The 16,764-nt window shown below is 40.8% G+C and overlaps 1 protein-coding gene across 1 annotated transcript; it reads right to left on the reverse strand.

Moving 5' to 3' along the window:
* Nucleotides 1–792: 792 nt before the first annotated feature.
* Nucleotides 793–16,181, reverse strand: LOC139453793 (sodium-dependent proline transporter-like). The gene is made up of 14 exons (XM_071235260.1): nt 15,971–16,181; nt 14,060–14,191; nt 12,620–12,804; nt 11,519–11,664; nt 9,697–9,829; nt 9,243–9,377; nt 8,536–8,639; nt 7,780–7,904; nt 6,403–6,515; nt 5,625–5,753; nt 4,938–5,037; nt 4,298–4,398; nt 3,144–3,311; nt 793–933 (listed from the first exon to the last, which is right to left on the reverse strand). The coding sequence occupies exons 1-14, from the start codon at nt 16,179–16,181 to the stop codon at nt 793–795; spliced, it is 1,923 nt and encodes a 640-aa protein (XP_071091361.1).
* Between the last annotated feature and the right edge of the window lie 583 nt (nt 16,182–16,764).

Raw genomic sequence — 16,764 nt, forward strand, 5'->3', positions numbered from 1 at the left:
TACCACACATACAATATATAGATATCACTCATTTAATAAGCAGATATAACACTTAAACAATATGCAGATACCACACATACAGTATGCATATACCACACATGTGTGCATATACCACACATACAATATGTAGATACCACACATTTAATATGCAGATACCACACTTACAATATGCAGATACCATAAATACAATATGCAGATACCACACATACAATATATTGATACCACACATACAATATGTAGATAACACGCATACAATATGGAGATACCACACGTACAATATGCAGATACCACACATACAATATGTAGATACCACACATACAATATGCAGATATCACACATACAATATATAGATACCACACATACAATATGCAGATACCACACATACAATATGTAGATACCACACATACAATATGCAGATACCACACATACAATATATAGATACCACACATACAATATGCAGATACCACACATACAATATGCAGATACCACACATACAATATGCAGATACCACACATACAAATGCAGATACCACACATACAATATGTAGATACCACACATACAATATGTAGATACCACACATACAATATGTAGATACCACACATACAATATGTAGATAACACGCATACAATATGGAGATACCACACATACAATATGCAGATACCACACATACAATATGCAGATACCACACATACAATATGTAGATACCATACATACAATATATAGATACCACACATACATACACACGTAACATGAAAGACAATGAAAAGTTATATGTGTAAATCCGAACTTTATTTACTTAGATTTACAAGGCACAAATGATAAACAGATGTCTCTGAGAGAGTTGGTTTTCTTGTGTCTGATACGAAATGATTCCACACAGGACGATTTGACCGGCCCCCAGGAGCTGTCTGGTTTCACGGACTTCTTGAGACACTATAAATATTGAAACATGACAAAATACCAACTTTACAGAAGTTGAGATAAACAAAGTCGTAGAATGTTTATGTTTCCGTCAGTTTGGATATTGATCGAATTCATATTCATATTGTTTAACTTCCAATACCTCAAATTCCAGGTACCACGTCAACAAAAACGAATGCATAATTAATGATATAGTTACTCTTTTTGCGATCTACATAACTAAAAACATCTCCGTATTTTGACGAAACCATTTTCTAAGTGGCAATTCGAAAACTTCTGGAAACTATATGGCAAATTCCTGGAGCAGCCGAAGCATGACTACTGAATGGTTTTCAAACTGCGGTGGTTCCCCGTCGTATGTAATGACAATATACCTAAGCTGTAAGGGTAGGTCCCTGTCGTTTGTAATGACGATATACCTAAGCTGTAAGGGTAGGTCCCTGTCGTTTGTAATGACGATATACCTAAGCTGTAAGGGTAGGTCCCTGTCGTTTGTAATGACGATATACCTAAGCTGTAAGGGTAGGTCCCTGTCGTTTGTAATGAGGATATACCTAAGCTGTAAGGGTAGGTCCCTGTCGTTTGTAATGACGATATACCTAAGCTGTAAGGGTAGGTCCCTGTCGTTTGTAATGAGGATATACCTAAGCTGTAAGGGTAGGTCCCTGTCGTTTGTAATGACGATATACCTAAGCTGTAAGGGTAGGTCCCTGTCGTTTGTAATGACGATTATACCTAAGCTGTAAGGGTAGGAATCCGCGGCCCAGTAATCTGAGGTGCCGCCACGCGCTGTGCAGTGGTGCGTCCATTATGCCAGAAACCACGCATGTCAGAGTGCAAGAATTCAGAGTTACACGTCAGGACCCTCTTCCACAAAGCGGTCTTAGCGCTAAGACGATCGTAACACCTAAACTTTAACACTGAATTACGACAGTCGTAGAGATAACATCCATTTGCGGGGACCAGGATCCCCGGGGATGGGTTCGAATCCTAAAACCGCCCCGATTATCATCCATGGTGTGTCAGCACCATGCACACGCTCGCGTGTTTCACTAGTGTCGTTTTGGACTTACTTACACGTTAAGCTGAGTGAGTGAGTGAGCTGGGTTTAATGCCGCTTTTAACATTATTCCAGTTATATCGCGGCGTGTCAGCTTAATGTGGGAGGAAAGCCCGAAGTGATGCAGGTCTCAGACGTTGACCACTTCGGTAAAACTCACGAGCACGGTATGGTGCTGACAAACCCAGAAACATAATTGGGGCGAACCGGGATTCGAATCCACAATCATAGGCTTCTGGCGTGCCCAAGGGACGCAACTCTGCACAGCGAATCGCGGCGCCTTAGACGACTGGGCCACCCGTGCCCCCCACGTTAAGCTGACATGCCTTGATTAAGTAATGGAAATATCTGTATAAAGCAGGGTCGATAATATCACTGTCGATAAGTCCTCCGACTGTCCATTTTACACGTTAGTTTCATGGGCGACACACATTTATATCTCTATAAGTCCTCGGGGCATGTTTATGTAAAAGAGTCACTTTTAAGATATGCTATTGTACACATACACGCAATTATCATGCATATGGAACATGGTTGAATTATATTAGAACAATGACTTTCAAATAGCTTATTTAGTGAACGAATGTAGTTTAACACGTCAGCAACATTTAGCTATTTCCAAAAGGCTTGTAATTAATCGTATTGCAGGCCATGGTTGATCGCATAAGTCAGAATGAAATGACCCGTTAAAAGAACGGCTCTACCGACATGCATAAGCTGCTAGGGTCTACCGTATTTCCTCTATTAGACGCCGCGCCTCTAATAGACGCCGGCCTCTAATAGAAGCCGGGTCAATTGTTCAGTGCAAAAAACAGAAGCCGGGCCTCTAATAGACGGCGGGTCGATCAATTGATACAATTAATGATCCCTTTTTGGGACCTAAATTACATAATGAGGACTCAAAATACTTCCATTTCGTGACGATTCGGGACATTCGTGGTCATAGTGAAATGGGGGTATTAATAGAAGCCGGGCCTCCAATAAACGCCGGGCCTCTAATTGACGCTGGGTCAAAGGCTTGTCCGAAATAAATAGAAGCCCGGGCGTCTAATAGAGGAAATACGGTATTCTGACCGGAAACATTGCATTGACGATGTATATTCATATTTTCAAAAAGCGACTTAAATATGTTGTTGTTTTTAGAAAGATATTGATAAGTCACCTGCAATAAGCTCCCCTTTTCTTTGTATATGGCCAGAAGCATCCCCACAACCAATGGAATACAGGGAATGGTTGCTAGGCACCAGCCAATCGTAGCAGCGTACGGGGGATAAACATAATTGCCATATGTTGGAGGCTTGTAACGGGCCAGAGTGGAAATGAATATTATCTGCAAATGCAAAATAAAGAAGTGTTTGAAATCTTGTATCATTAATATTTACAAATTAGTTAAAGTGCTTGAAATGCAGTAATATTGATAAATATATTTCTATGTCGAATTAATATGAAGTAGCTGTTGAATATAGACAATGTCATATTTTGGCATGGAAACAAAATGAAGATCGGGTTTTACGCTTGTGCATGTACGAAGCTTCGTGTAAGAGTGTATAATATTTGCTGAAAAGCTTCATCAGCATTATTTAATGTCAAATATTATCTTACAACGAGTATTGCTAATCTAATACCACTATTTAAGTCAGAATAACGAAATTAAAAGTTCAAGACAATAACATATCATTTAGGAGCAATTATGCAATTTCAATTTCAAGTAACTGTTGTGCGCACAGGCAGGCACACGCACACACATATGACACACACACACGCACGCACGCACGTACGCACGCACGCTCGAGCGCGCTCAGGCGCACAGGTAGACACACGCACACACATATGCCTTGTACGAAAGGCTTCATATACCAATTTGCCTTACGACTTTATATAGTTTTCTTTTATCTTACGAACCGATAATTGATTTCATATATAATACACAGCTGGATATTTATAAATTAATATTTGGGTAATATATATTTTTTTTTAGGTCTAAGTATACTGGACACAAAGGGGAACCCATCTTCAACATATTTTGTGTTACATTTACAACAAATTCTCTGAGTGCGTAGTATGACATGGGTACAATGTGTGAAGCCCATTTCTGGTGTCCCCCGCCGTGATATTGCTGGAATATTGCTAAGAGCGGCGTAAAACCACACTCACTCACTCACTCACTAGTTCCTTGGTCATTTAACAGGTAAGTCATTAAAATTTAGTTGATTAGTTTTCATTTTAGTTAAACCAAGCTCTCAACTGTTTAATTCCACTGCGCCCCAGTCAGTCAAATGAGGGGAAATGACCAGACATGTCACAAAAGCTGACTACCAGAAGCAGTGCAGGTGTGATGAAACACCATGACACTTTGAAGAACACTGGAACCCGGCTACCCGTCATCATGTGGATGTCCTCGCTGACATTGTTCACTCCTGAAATAAAAAAAGTGCTTGTATCAACTTAATATCCTTGACTTAATGTTCCCGTATGTTCTTTTCAGGTGATCCATTCACTTACTTTTGCATGTGTTTCTGAATGGTGCCACCGTTGGGGCAATACACGCTCACATTTTTGCGAACACCTTGTCTCATCACTATTTGAAAGTGATTCATAAACACATGGCTGTGATATAGTCGGATTCGTACAATGGACTCATGACTTTATTGTGATTATGGAAACTTTTAAGGGTTTGTCGTTTTACTTTATATCATATATGTTGCTTTTGAGTGAGTGAGTTGGGTTTACGCCGCTTTTCGCAATATTCATACAATATCACAGGGGGGACTCAAGAAATGGGTTTCTCACATTGTACCCATATGAGGAATCGAACCCGGGCCTTCGGCGTGACAAGTGGTCCTTCACATAAAATTATCATCACTACAATTGTTCCTAATTATGTTCAAATCAGAATACTAAGCAACATCCGGAGAATATGGGACATAACACCATGACTAATACATATGTGCAATACCGTATATCCATCCCAGGATGATGCACTCCAGAAGACCCACCAGGACTAGGAAGATGGCCACAAAGTACCAATCGACCAGTTGGAAAATGTACATTCCACCCTAAAAGGAGAAATCCTAAATTGATGCAAGGTATGATTAAAGAATTAATAGACAAACAAATATGCTTAAGAAACAAAACATTTCCTCATTGATATACCTCCATTAAGAATCTTGGGATTCCATTGGTTAATCTATATCACCTGACAAGACAATAAATATCAGTGATGACCTAATAATAGAAAATTGACTCTCAAAATGACCTTTGAACATTGACAAGTCACATGATCACTATTGACCTGTCATCGGATCAGTAAGGACTTTTTCTGCTACAAAAACAACATGGCGTCCGCGAGTAGTAATACACGGTTCGCCGATATTTCTGAAGAGGATCTCATTGACTTGTTTGATAACAAGGACAACAGTAACTAAAAAGTGAAATTAAGCTCTTCATATATGAATTTCGGTATAACACAATAACTAACTACTCTTGGTGAAGCCACTATGCGAAAACAAGACCCGAGGTGGCTGAATGGACCGAGCCCACATATCACCCACAACTCCCTTACTTTGTATATCTTTAAACAGTCAGTGGGTGGTATCAGTGGTACTAGACACACCTGAAAGGAAACACAATTCTCAGTACAAACCTCAGTGGCAAATACCAGACCCAGCAGAAAGGCAGCAGTGCAGTACCCAGCATTTACACAGAGTCTCCATTTCAGCAGAGCAGGGAATTGATCCATAATGGCCGATATGACAGTTTCAACCATTGTAAACTATACAATGAAATGTTGAAGGTTGTTTCGTGATGAAAACAAACAAACAAATAAAAACAATAATGAATGAGTGAATGTGTGTACGTCAATATCTTATGTCACAGAGCGACGAGAACAAATGACAGTTTTATCAACAATCAAAGTTAGATATAACACATGCAACACAAAACCAACTAAATTAATAAGTATATAAATTAAGTTAACATATGTAAGTCTGAAACAATTGTCAGTAAATTGGAATATAAGAAGTTATTATAGCAACGGCTTTGCAGAGGCATTTCAGGGCCAATTGACAAGAAGATGTTTTAATCGTCAGTATAGGTTTTCGCATTGAATGAAATAAATCTATTAAAATACCTTTGAAATGATTAAAATCGGGAGTTTTAAAAATTATATTTTACCCATTTTGTCTGCCAAGAGCACTTAGTTTGCATTCCTAGATAAATCCCTGAATTGTATGAACTATTTTTCGCTTAATTCAACTTGAGGTATATCTTACAGGTACTATTACTATGTGAATATGACGAGGTTCGTGTTATGTTGTATGGAATAATAAGGTTTATGAATATACTTATGAAATATTTGAACTTTTGATATTAAGACAAGATAAGAACATGTGTCTGACTGTATTCATGTTATAGCGTCTCACCGCTGAATCCAGTGTCAAAAGAATAAGCAAAATGAAGAAGAGGAAGCTCCATAGCTGCGGAAACGGAAGTTGGGCCAAGGCTTCTGGGTAAATAACGAAACCTAAACCTGGACCTGGAATAAATTCGAATGTATAGATTGTAAGTAGAACCTTGTCGTAGTAAGGCTTCTTCGGAAGGTACACATTGATCAAATTGGTCTGAATCTGTCGAATGAACCTGCAGTGAAACATTTTGACTCAAACTTCATTATCTCAATATATCGTTTAAGACGATGTCATATTGTGGTTCCGACAGAATTAACATTTTGGTCCTATAGCAGCACAATTATATTATCAAATAATCGTGAACTACCTTCCTGCTTGACCAACAATGTCAGGACCACATCGGGCTCGAACTAACTCACTATCTCTAAATCGATATATCGTTTAAGATGGTACAGCTTAAAGGTTTGGATGGAATCCCGATTGAAAACTGTGATCTAACGTAGGCACTTCGCTTGTCTCGAATTACGAATAACCTGGCATAGAGTCCAAAGCCCTTCGAGATAAAGACATATTACAAAAGTAGTTCCTGGACTATTCAAAATTTTGTAGTTTAATGGAATCATCATTGGATATATTTTCATCTTTATTTGATTTAAACAGTATTTTATTTCCATTAATGTTCAGATTTTGCATTACATAACGTTACAAAATGGAAAAAGGATTAGCAAACAGGCCAAAAAGGCCTATATTAATGCTTCTCCTATTTAAAGATATAGAGAATCTCAACCGAGTGTCTTTTGATATCAAATATGTCAACACGAGTTGATAAAAATTGGAAAACCCTGAGGCTTGCTGAGGACGTTTGCCACCTTTATCAACGAGTGTTAATATATTTGATATAAAAAAAACAAGTGGGTGAGATTTTATTTATCATCCAACATCATTCTTCCAACCTTTTCAGTTTGTAGACAGTAATAAGCAGTGATCATGACTTAAGTGTAATAAGTACTGCTAACAGCTTCAGTAGCAGAGCCATTAGAATGTCATTTGATTGTGACGTCATGGTAACCAATGACGTCACAATGGTCAGCTAAAGCGCTCGGTTCAAAATTATAATAAAGAGGTATCTATTCTACAGTGGGACTACATCAAATTTCAAAACACAGTAGGTTTATCTCCTAATTAACCAATGATTGAAATACAGTAAAGTACTGTTATAACGAACTCAAAGGGACTACTAATTTTAGTTCGTTATAACCGTAGTTCGTTATAAGCAAAGATACAGAATAACTACAGCAAATAGTCGGGACCAAAAAAGTAAGTTCGTTATATCCGCAAGTTCGTTATAAGCGTGTTCGTTATAACCGTACTTTACTGTATACAGCTGCGTACCTGAAGACACAACCTCTGTGATGGGCACATCTGCTTCATGGGCCATGAATCCAAGAACGGAGAAGACACCAATTCCAGCAAACAGGCTGGTTCCTCCACACACGAATGTACATACGACTGCATTCCTTCAGAAGAAGTTTTATGACCGTAGTGATATTGGATGATTTAAACTCAAAGGTCATTTTAACGAAACTACAGAAAAAGTTACTGAATGCTATCACACACTAATAAACATGAGCAGGTCATGTCATAACAGAAGTATATTGTAATATTACTCATCAGTTGCATGTATACCGTATTGTCAATAAATAAAAGCGACACGCCCTTTTTCATAATCTTAAGAAATAACCACTGAACGCAGTCCATTGTACGATTCCTTTAATGAATCACTATCAAATAATGATGATACCAGTGGTGGTAGTGCTAGTGGTGATATAACTGGAATACTGTTCAAAGCGGCGTTAAACCCAGCTCCCTTACTCACTCATATACAAATAAAGAAATGTTTGGATATGTGCTTTCAACACTTCACAAAAAGAAGTAACCTTTTAGTATTATGTTACACTTGTCTCCGGGCCGACCATTAAAAATACTCATTCACTGACATATTGGAGGTTCTGAAAAATAAAGAGTAGTAAAAGCAATTGCTCTTTCTGACTAAGACAACAATTGTATGTGTGAAGGGCTGACAGCAAAATAATTGTCTCAAACAAAATATCGGAGGCAAAACAGAATAGAACATGGTAAGTTCCTGACCTGAGACAATTGGTATGGAAGGTGTTGTGGCTTGCCATTGTGATGAGGCTTCCCCATGCTGGGCCAAGCGAGAAGAACACTTGAACACAGGCCTCCAGCCACACCTACAGAGATGACAAGGACAGTTCACAGAAAATGTATTACAAATATACAAACTTTGTACATCAGGTTTCATTACACATATTCTTCAAATTATTTACAACCAATTATAAACTTTTCGGAATGTGAAAATTGTTCCCAGCTTATAATGCTATAACATATATTGAAATAACGTCACTGAAACATTCAAGATTAGGATCAGAGAAGATTTGGAAGTTTATGAAAGTAGTCATTAACATCAAGTTGCTGAATTATGCTGATGTTGGTGCAAGGATATCCCAAATGCCCTCAATTAACCACCCGTGAAGATTCCGGGGTAGAATAGGTCTTCAGCAACCCATGCTTGCCGTAAAAGGTGACTCTGCTTGTCGTAAAAGGCGACTAACGGGATCGGGAGGTCAGGCTCGCTGACTTGGTTGATGCATGTCATCGTATCCCAATTGCGTGGACGGATGCTCATGATATCAATCACTGGATTGTCTGGTCCAGACTCGATTATTTACAGACCGCCGTCATATAGCTGGAATATTGCTGAGTGCGGCGTTAAACAACAAACAAACCAAACCAAACACTAAATTTACTTTTAAAATGTAATGTTTAAAGGTCACCTCTATGTCGAGTATTTTGCTGAAATCCGGTGCAAGGTAAAACAGAGCGCCGTTTGGTCCTCCAGGCAAAGTCAACCCGCGGATACAGAGAATGATGAGGAATAGATATGGAAGCGTTGCAGTAAGGTAGACAGCCTACAATTAAACAGTTCTGACCTCATATTTACAGCAAACAATGTATATGTGTAACCCTGTGGTCACCATAGACCTCGTTTAAATTTGAAAGGAGTCAGTCTGCCGCATCAGTAACTTTGCAGGTAGACGTAGTTGGAATGATTACATCGTCTTTATTGACACAGTACCGATACTGACGTTGTCATAAAAACAAACTGATTAGTATTTCCTTACAAAACTTTTACTATGTCAGTCAATAAATTGCCTATCAAATATGAGTGCGTGAGTTGGGTTTAAAGCTGATCAAGTTATATTGAGTACGTGACACACGGTTTCTTACCTTTCCAACTGATCTAACGCCTTTAATAATGCAGACGAATACCAGCAAGTACGTGACAAAGAGACACAGAGCTAGCTCCCACTTGATATTCCCCACTTGCTCCAAGCCAGGACTGATGCTGAGAGCATTGTATCTGCAGAAGGTATAACCAAGGATACCATAACATGGCAATGGCACAACTGTTGTCTTTAATTAATTCATTGACGGATGTGGGACGAGTATTGAACATTACATATGATGACGATAGGGTAAGCTGGAGGTAAAACCATAGGCTCGTCGCATCGAAGACCAGAGTTCGAATCCCCATCAGAGTGTAAGCTACAATCATGTTCATTTCTGGTGCTCATGCTCCGCCATCATAAGGCTGAATATTGCTAATATATAAAAGCGACAAAACCCTTTCCATATTCATAAGAGTGACGATTGTACGATTAAGACTCCAACATGAACGTATGTTTATGAATCACTATCAAACAGTCATAATACCAGGTGTTCGTGAGAAGGTGAGCGTACCCTTCCTAACCGGTGGCACCCATCAAACATGCAAAGGCAAGTCAATTGTTCACCTAAAAAAAACGGGAACATTATGGCACAAGTTTAAAGTATGTTAGTGTTGAAGGGGAGACCATGGACCAAGTGTCATGGTGTTTCATCACACCTGGACTTCTGCTTGTAATTAGGTTTTGTACTGTTACAGTAACAACTCTGACTTATATGTTCACAATGGTCACTGCTGCGTCAGATTTGAAAATGTCCTCCACATGTCTACAATAAAACATTTGGAAAGCTTTACTGGGGCCTTGAATGTTGTAACCCTGATCACACAACTTTTGAGCAAGAGTCGTATGACGCTCTCTCAAATCTTCGTAGAAAGAGCATGTTCATTTCAACGTGCGAAGAAGGGAAATGCAGACACAAGAGAGTGGAGCTGCTGGAATATTGCTCGATATAAAGGGGAAGTTGACTATTTGAAAGTTGAAGTTGATTGGTTGGTTTGTTGTTTAACACCGCACTCAGCAATATTCCAGCTATATGACGGCGGTCTGTAAATAATCGAGTCTGGAACAGACAATCCAGTGATTGATATCATGAGCCACGATCCACGTAATTGGGATACGATGACGTGAATCAACCAAGTCAGCGAGCCTGACCACCCGATCCCGTTAGTCGCCTTTTACGACAAGCATTGTCACCATTTACGGCAAGCATGGGTTGCTGAAGACCTATTCTACCACGGAATCTTCACGGGTCGAAAGTTGAAGTAATCCCTCTTGTCATACAGTCTTTTTCATCTAAAAATGAAACAGATGAGGTGTTTTCACTGATCTCTTTTTTTCCTGGTTCAGATGGATAAATTAATGGAAAGGAATTTACTATTTGACCATTATTGAAATCAGACCGTCGATATACCCGAGGCTTAAGTTCAGGAAACTTCTTGACCAAATTCCCTTTCATGTGCATCAAGAAACATTTGAGCGAGATGGGGAGCACAACTGGTGTCCATGAGGATGCCTACTTCTTGCCAGAATGTCTTATCTCCAAATTTCACAGAATGATTTCAGTGAGGAAGTCCAGAATTTCACAGTAAACGTCAGAGGACATTTAGACCACTTGATTAATCCGGACAGCAATTTCCCAGGAATTTGTCGAAATAATTAACGAAATATGGATACAAAACAGGATCGCCTGGACAAACTGGACAAACGAGGTTTCGCTGCATCTAGAAACTGACACATTTGTAGCGTTTGGTACCGTGTAAGACCCAATAAACCATGCACTATCAACACTGAATGACATGCGAGTTATAGTAATGTATACATACTGCCAGAATTCCTCCGCTGCAGTGTGCGATAATGTTTCAGTTTTTCCCCAACCACTGCTGCCATATTCCGTGGTGCCATTGTAAGGTGTAAGTGTCGAGTTGATCACGGTTCCATTAAGCATGGTAGAGTTGCTGACTGAATACAACTGAATAGGTCTGAATATAATTGGAGTGAAAATCAAAACGTTTTGGCCTTTGTGTTGTCAGATATTGAAACGTTTTACTCTAAATATAAATAATTCAATATAGACGACAACCATCAATTCCATTTAGTTTGTCTCAATTGAGCTGAAAGTAATAATACCACCTATCGTACTGCTTGTTGTTTAACGCCGCACTCAGCAATATTCCAACTATATGACGGCGGTCTGTAAATAATCAAGTCTGGACCAGACAATCCTGTGATTGATATCATGAGCATCGATCCACGCATTTGGGATACGATCACATGCATCAACCAAGTCAGTGAGCCTGACCACCCGATCCCGTTAGTCGCCTCTTACACAAGCATAGTCGCCTTTTACTGCAAGCATGGGTTGCTGAAGACCTATTCTACCCCAGATCTTCACGGGTCTAATTCCACCGGATATACCCAACTAAATGTTACTTTGGAAGTCCGATGGCGTATCAAGACGCATCCAAAATAGTAGTCCAACTTAAATTAATGTTACATTTTAAATAAGCAGTTACAGTGTTACAGTTAATTTGTGCAAGAAACAAGTATGTGATGATTAGATTTATGTTTTTTTGTTGTTGTTTTTTGTTAAACGCCGCACTCAGCAATATTCCAGCTATATTACGGCAGTCTGTAAATAATCGAGTCTGGACCAGACAATCTAGTGATTGAGCATCGATCCACGCAATTGGGATACGATAGTTTGCATCAACAAAGTCAGCGAGCCTGACCACCCGATCCCGTTAGTCGCTTCTTACGACAAGCATAGTCGCCTTTTACGGCAAGCATGGGTTACTGAAGACCTATTCTACCCCGGATCTTCACGGGTCCCACATACGTAATAGTCACGGTATTATGGCGAAGGTTGATAGCTTCACTGTCCACAGTAACAGCAAATTGCTGATTCTACTCTCATGGCATATCACACCTGTGGCGACTCTCAGTCCTGTGATGTCTTTGACACATTTCTCTGTGTTCCATGAATTGCCACAGGTTGACCACGGCAGGACGGCTCTACACGACGAGACAGCGTAGTACAGAGCCCATGCAGAGTTGATGGTGTAGTACACGTTAGTACCAAAGGTCACGATCAGCATGCCGAATCCAAGACCTGAAACATATAATGTATTTAACAAACTATCTTTTAAACAAATATAGATCATGGATTCATGTGCAATTAACTCAAAAACCATAGAAGAGGATGCAGTTATAACAATATATGAGTGAGTGAGTTGGGTTTAACGCCGCTTTTATCATTATTCCAGTTATATCACGGCGTGTCAGCTTAATGTGGGAGGAAAGCCCGAAGTGATGCAGGTCTCAGACGTTTACCACTTCGGTGAAACCCACGAGCACGGGTATGGTGCTGACAAACCTAGAAACATAATCGGGGCGAACCGGGATTCGAACCCACAATCATAGGTTTCTGGGACGCAACTCTGCACAGCGAATCGCGGCGCCTTAACAATATATGAAGAGATGACTGTTACAGGTGTGACTGTTATATATACAGCAAATAGTATTGGCACAACGTTCATCTTATTATGTCTTCAATGGTTCTGATATAAACCGCCTCCGTGGTCTAGTGGTAGAGCGTCCGCCCGGAGAAGCGGAAAGACGTTAAAAGATGGTACTTGTTGTTACCCTGCCTGGCGCTCGGCATTAAGGGGCTAAAACAAGGACTGGTCGGCTCGCAGTTCGTATACTGTGTCTAAGTGGGGTATTCGTGTTAAACTGCGGCATGGTATCTCAGCGAGCTAGCACTATAAATCGGCATCAGTATTTTTCGCTCAGTATGTAAGGATAATTTATATGGCAATTAGTAGCGAAGCGCTCATGCATTATCTTATGTCTGTCAGCCTGATATACAACAGTCTCATAATAGGCTTATTACTGTTCTCATTAATATCAGATATGTTGCTCCAATATATATGTTACCTCTCTGTGTCAAGACCTGAGACATCCACTGTAAGTGGTTATGTTCGGTGAAGCCTTGACCGACCAACAAATGTAAAGGATGCGAAGGCCCAGCTGTCAGAGATCAGATATCCGCTTCCAACACACCCTCGATAGTACACCTTTATGTTGCACTCAAAACGATAGAGTGTATTTAATATCCAAAAATAATACGACAAAGAGGCCTATGTTATCTTCCATTCGCAACTGCCTATTCATATTCGTTTTCGAGGCAAATCAAATTCGCTGCTCTGAATGCTTCGCTCGCTGGTACCAAAACATTAGGCGCCTGAATGTCCATTGATCACCAAATGCGACTCCTCATAGAAGGTTGTCAAAGTGGTATCGTTTCAGTGTAAAAGATCTAATTGTAATGGTAATGAGAATAAAACACATATAAAGAATCTCACCTTTCATTAAGGGACATACGCTCCAGACGTGGGATACACCCTTCCCACTGAACTGTCCAATGGCAACTTCAAGGAAGAACAGAGGCAGACCACATAACATCAGACACGTCATGTATGGGATAAGGTATGCACCTACAAATAAACAAGTTTCACACGCAGGTAATGTTTGTTGGTTTGCCGCACTCCAGCTGATACCGATGCCTGCAATTAATCGCATGGTTGATATTATGAGCAACGATCCATGAAATTCAGCGAACCTGTCCATCCGGTTCATTTAGTCAGCTCTTTACAAGCATTGGTTGCGAGGGACTTTTCTAACCCAGAATCCCCACAGGGGCTGGTTGGAATTATTCATGATACTTTCTTATGGCGATGGGTAGCCTAGTAGTTAAAGCGTTCGCTCGTCACGCCGAGGACCCGGGTTCGATTCCACACATTGGTTCAGTGTGTGAAGCCCATTTCTGGTGTCCTCCGCCGTGATATTGGTGGAATATTGCAAAAAGCGGTGTAAAACTATATTCACTCATTCCTTGTGTCAAAGCCTATTGAAAGATCATTTAAGCACTGGCATTCATGGAAATTGGTATAACTACACCATTTTGTATAAGTACCGCCTCCGTGGTCTAATGGTAGAGCGTCCGCCCGGAGAGCGGAAGGTCCGGGGTTCGATCCCTGGCCGCGTCATACCAAAAGACGTTAAAAGATGGTACTTGTTGTTACCCTGTCTGGCGCTCGACATTAAGGGGCTAAAACAAGGACTGGTCAGCTCGGAGTCAGTATACTGTGTCTGAGTGGGGTATTCATGTTAAACTGCGGCATGGTATCTCAGTGAGCTAGCACTATAAATCGGCATCAGTCCGGACTAGTACAAGCAGCCACACACACACACGTACATGCACGTCGCTATATAAGTGCAATAATCTTGGACGCGACGTTAAACCCAATTTCACCTAACCTCACCTTATGTATATGTCACAATGGAGGACTTGATGCAAACGCGACTTGTAACTGGCCATATGATACACATTTAACGTGTAGTTGTATGATGACGTCAAAACAGATATTTTGTATGTTTGTTGTTTAGCGCCGTACTCGGCGGTCTGTAAGTAATCGAGTCTGGACCAGACAATCCAGTGATTGACATCATGAGCATCGATCTACGGAAATGGGATACGGTGACATGCACCAACCAAGTCAGTGACCCTGACCAACCGATCCGGTTAGTCGCCTCTTACGTCAAGCATGGGTTGCTAAAGACCATGTCTAGCCCGGATCTTAACGGGGCACATATATCATTACATGCATACATAACGAACGTGTTATTTGCTAGTTTGTTTGTACTTAGCAATATTCCAACTAGATGACGGCGGTCTGTACGAAATCGATTCTGGACCTGACAATCCAGTTATTTACTTCATAAGCATCGATCCACGCAATTGGGATACGACGATCAACCAAGTCAACGAGTCTGACCACCTGATCCCGTTAGACGCCTCTGCCAAGCAGAGTCGCCTTTAACGGCACAATTTGCTAGTACAACGGTAACATGTATAATTGTGTGACTGCGCCATGCCATAGTTCGTAATAAAACAGAGGACTTGTTCTCATATTTGATAGGGGGCACGGATGGCCCAGTCGTCTGAGGCGCCGCGATTCGCTGTGCAGAGTTGCGTCCCTTCGGCACGCCAGACACCTAAGATTGTGGGTTCGAATCCCGCTTCGCCCCGATAATGTTCCTTTGTTTGTCAGCACCATCCCCGCGCTCGTGGGTTTAACCCAGTGTAAATGTCCGAGACCTGCATCAATTCGGGCTTTCTCCCACATCACTCTGCCACGCCGTGATATAACTGATATACTGTTCAGAGAGGCGTTAAACCCAACTTACTCCCTCACTCATAATACAACACTAACCTCCACCGTTCTTGTTGCAGACATAAGGAAAACGGAGAACGTTTGAAAGCCCAACAGAGAAGCCAATAACAGACAATAAGTAGTCAATATTTGAAGCCCACTGTCCTCTTTGTTCTTCCTTGCTGCCTCTGTTAGATGGGCTGGCGTTGACTGTATCCGCCATTGGAACCAATTCCGCCATATGTTCTTCATCCTTGCAGTAACCATCCATTTCCTGAAATAAAGCTTAACCGTTATGACTGTTGTGTTTGTTCGTTTGTTGTTTCATGTTGCACTCAGTAATATTGCAGCTATAAGACGGATGTCTGTTAAATAATAGAGTCAGCATCAGCATCAGCATCAATCTACGTATATGGGATACGATGACATCCATCGACAAGGTCAGCTAGATCTGACCACCCGATCCGGTTAGTCGCCTCTTACGGCAGACATTGGAGGCTGAAGACCTGTTCTAAACCGGATCTCCACGGGGTGTCTATTGTCACATACATAAACTGTAAGTGTTTACCTGGCAATTGATTGGCGAACAATGCACTGGAAAAAACAGGTCACGATCACTAACTTTTGACACTTACGTGATTGACAAGATTCGGGAAAAACATGGCAAATATGCGGACCTCGCTTTCGAAATGTCACACTTGCATCCCAAGTACCACGTTGTCCGACTCCCCATTGTTCTCGGTGCCTTAGGTTTGGTACCTCCCAATCCGTTGACTGACATTGGGAGAGTACCCGGGTTTGCTACAAGGAATACACACTCGTGAAGATCCGGGGTAGAATAGGTCTTCAGCAAC

This window comes from Haliotis cracherodii, unplaced genomic scaffold (assembly GCF_022045235.1).
Source record: "Haliotis cracherodii isolate W230 unplaced genomic scaffold, xgHalCrac1.p SCAF_10, whole genome shotgun sequence".
NCBI lineage: Eukaryota > Metazoa > Mollusca > Gastropoda > Lepetellida > Haliotidae > Haliotis > Haliotis cracherodii.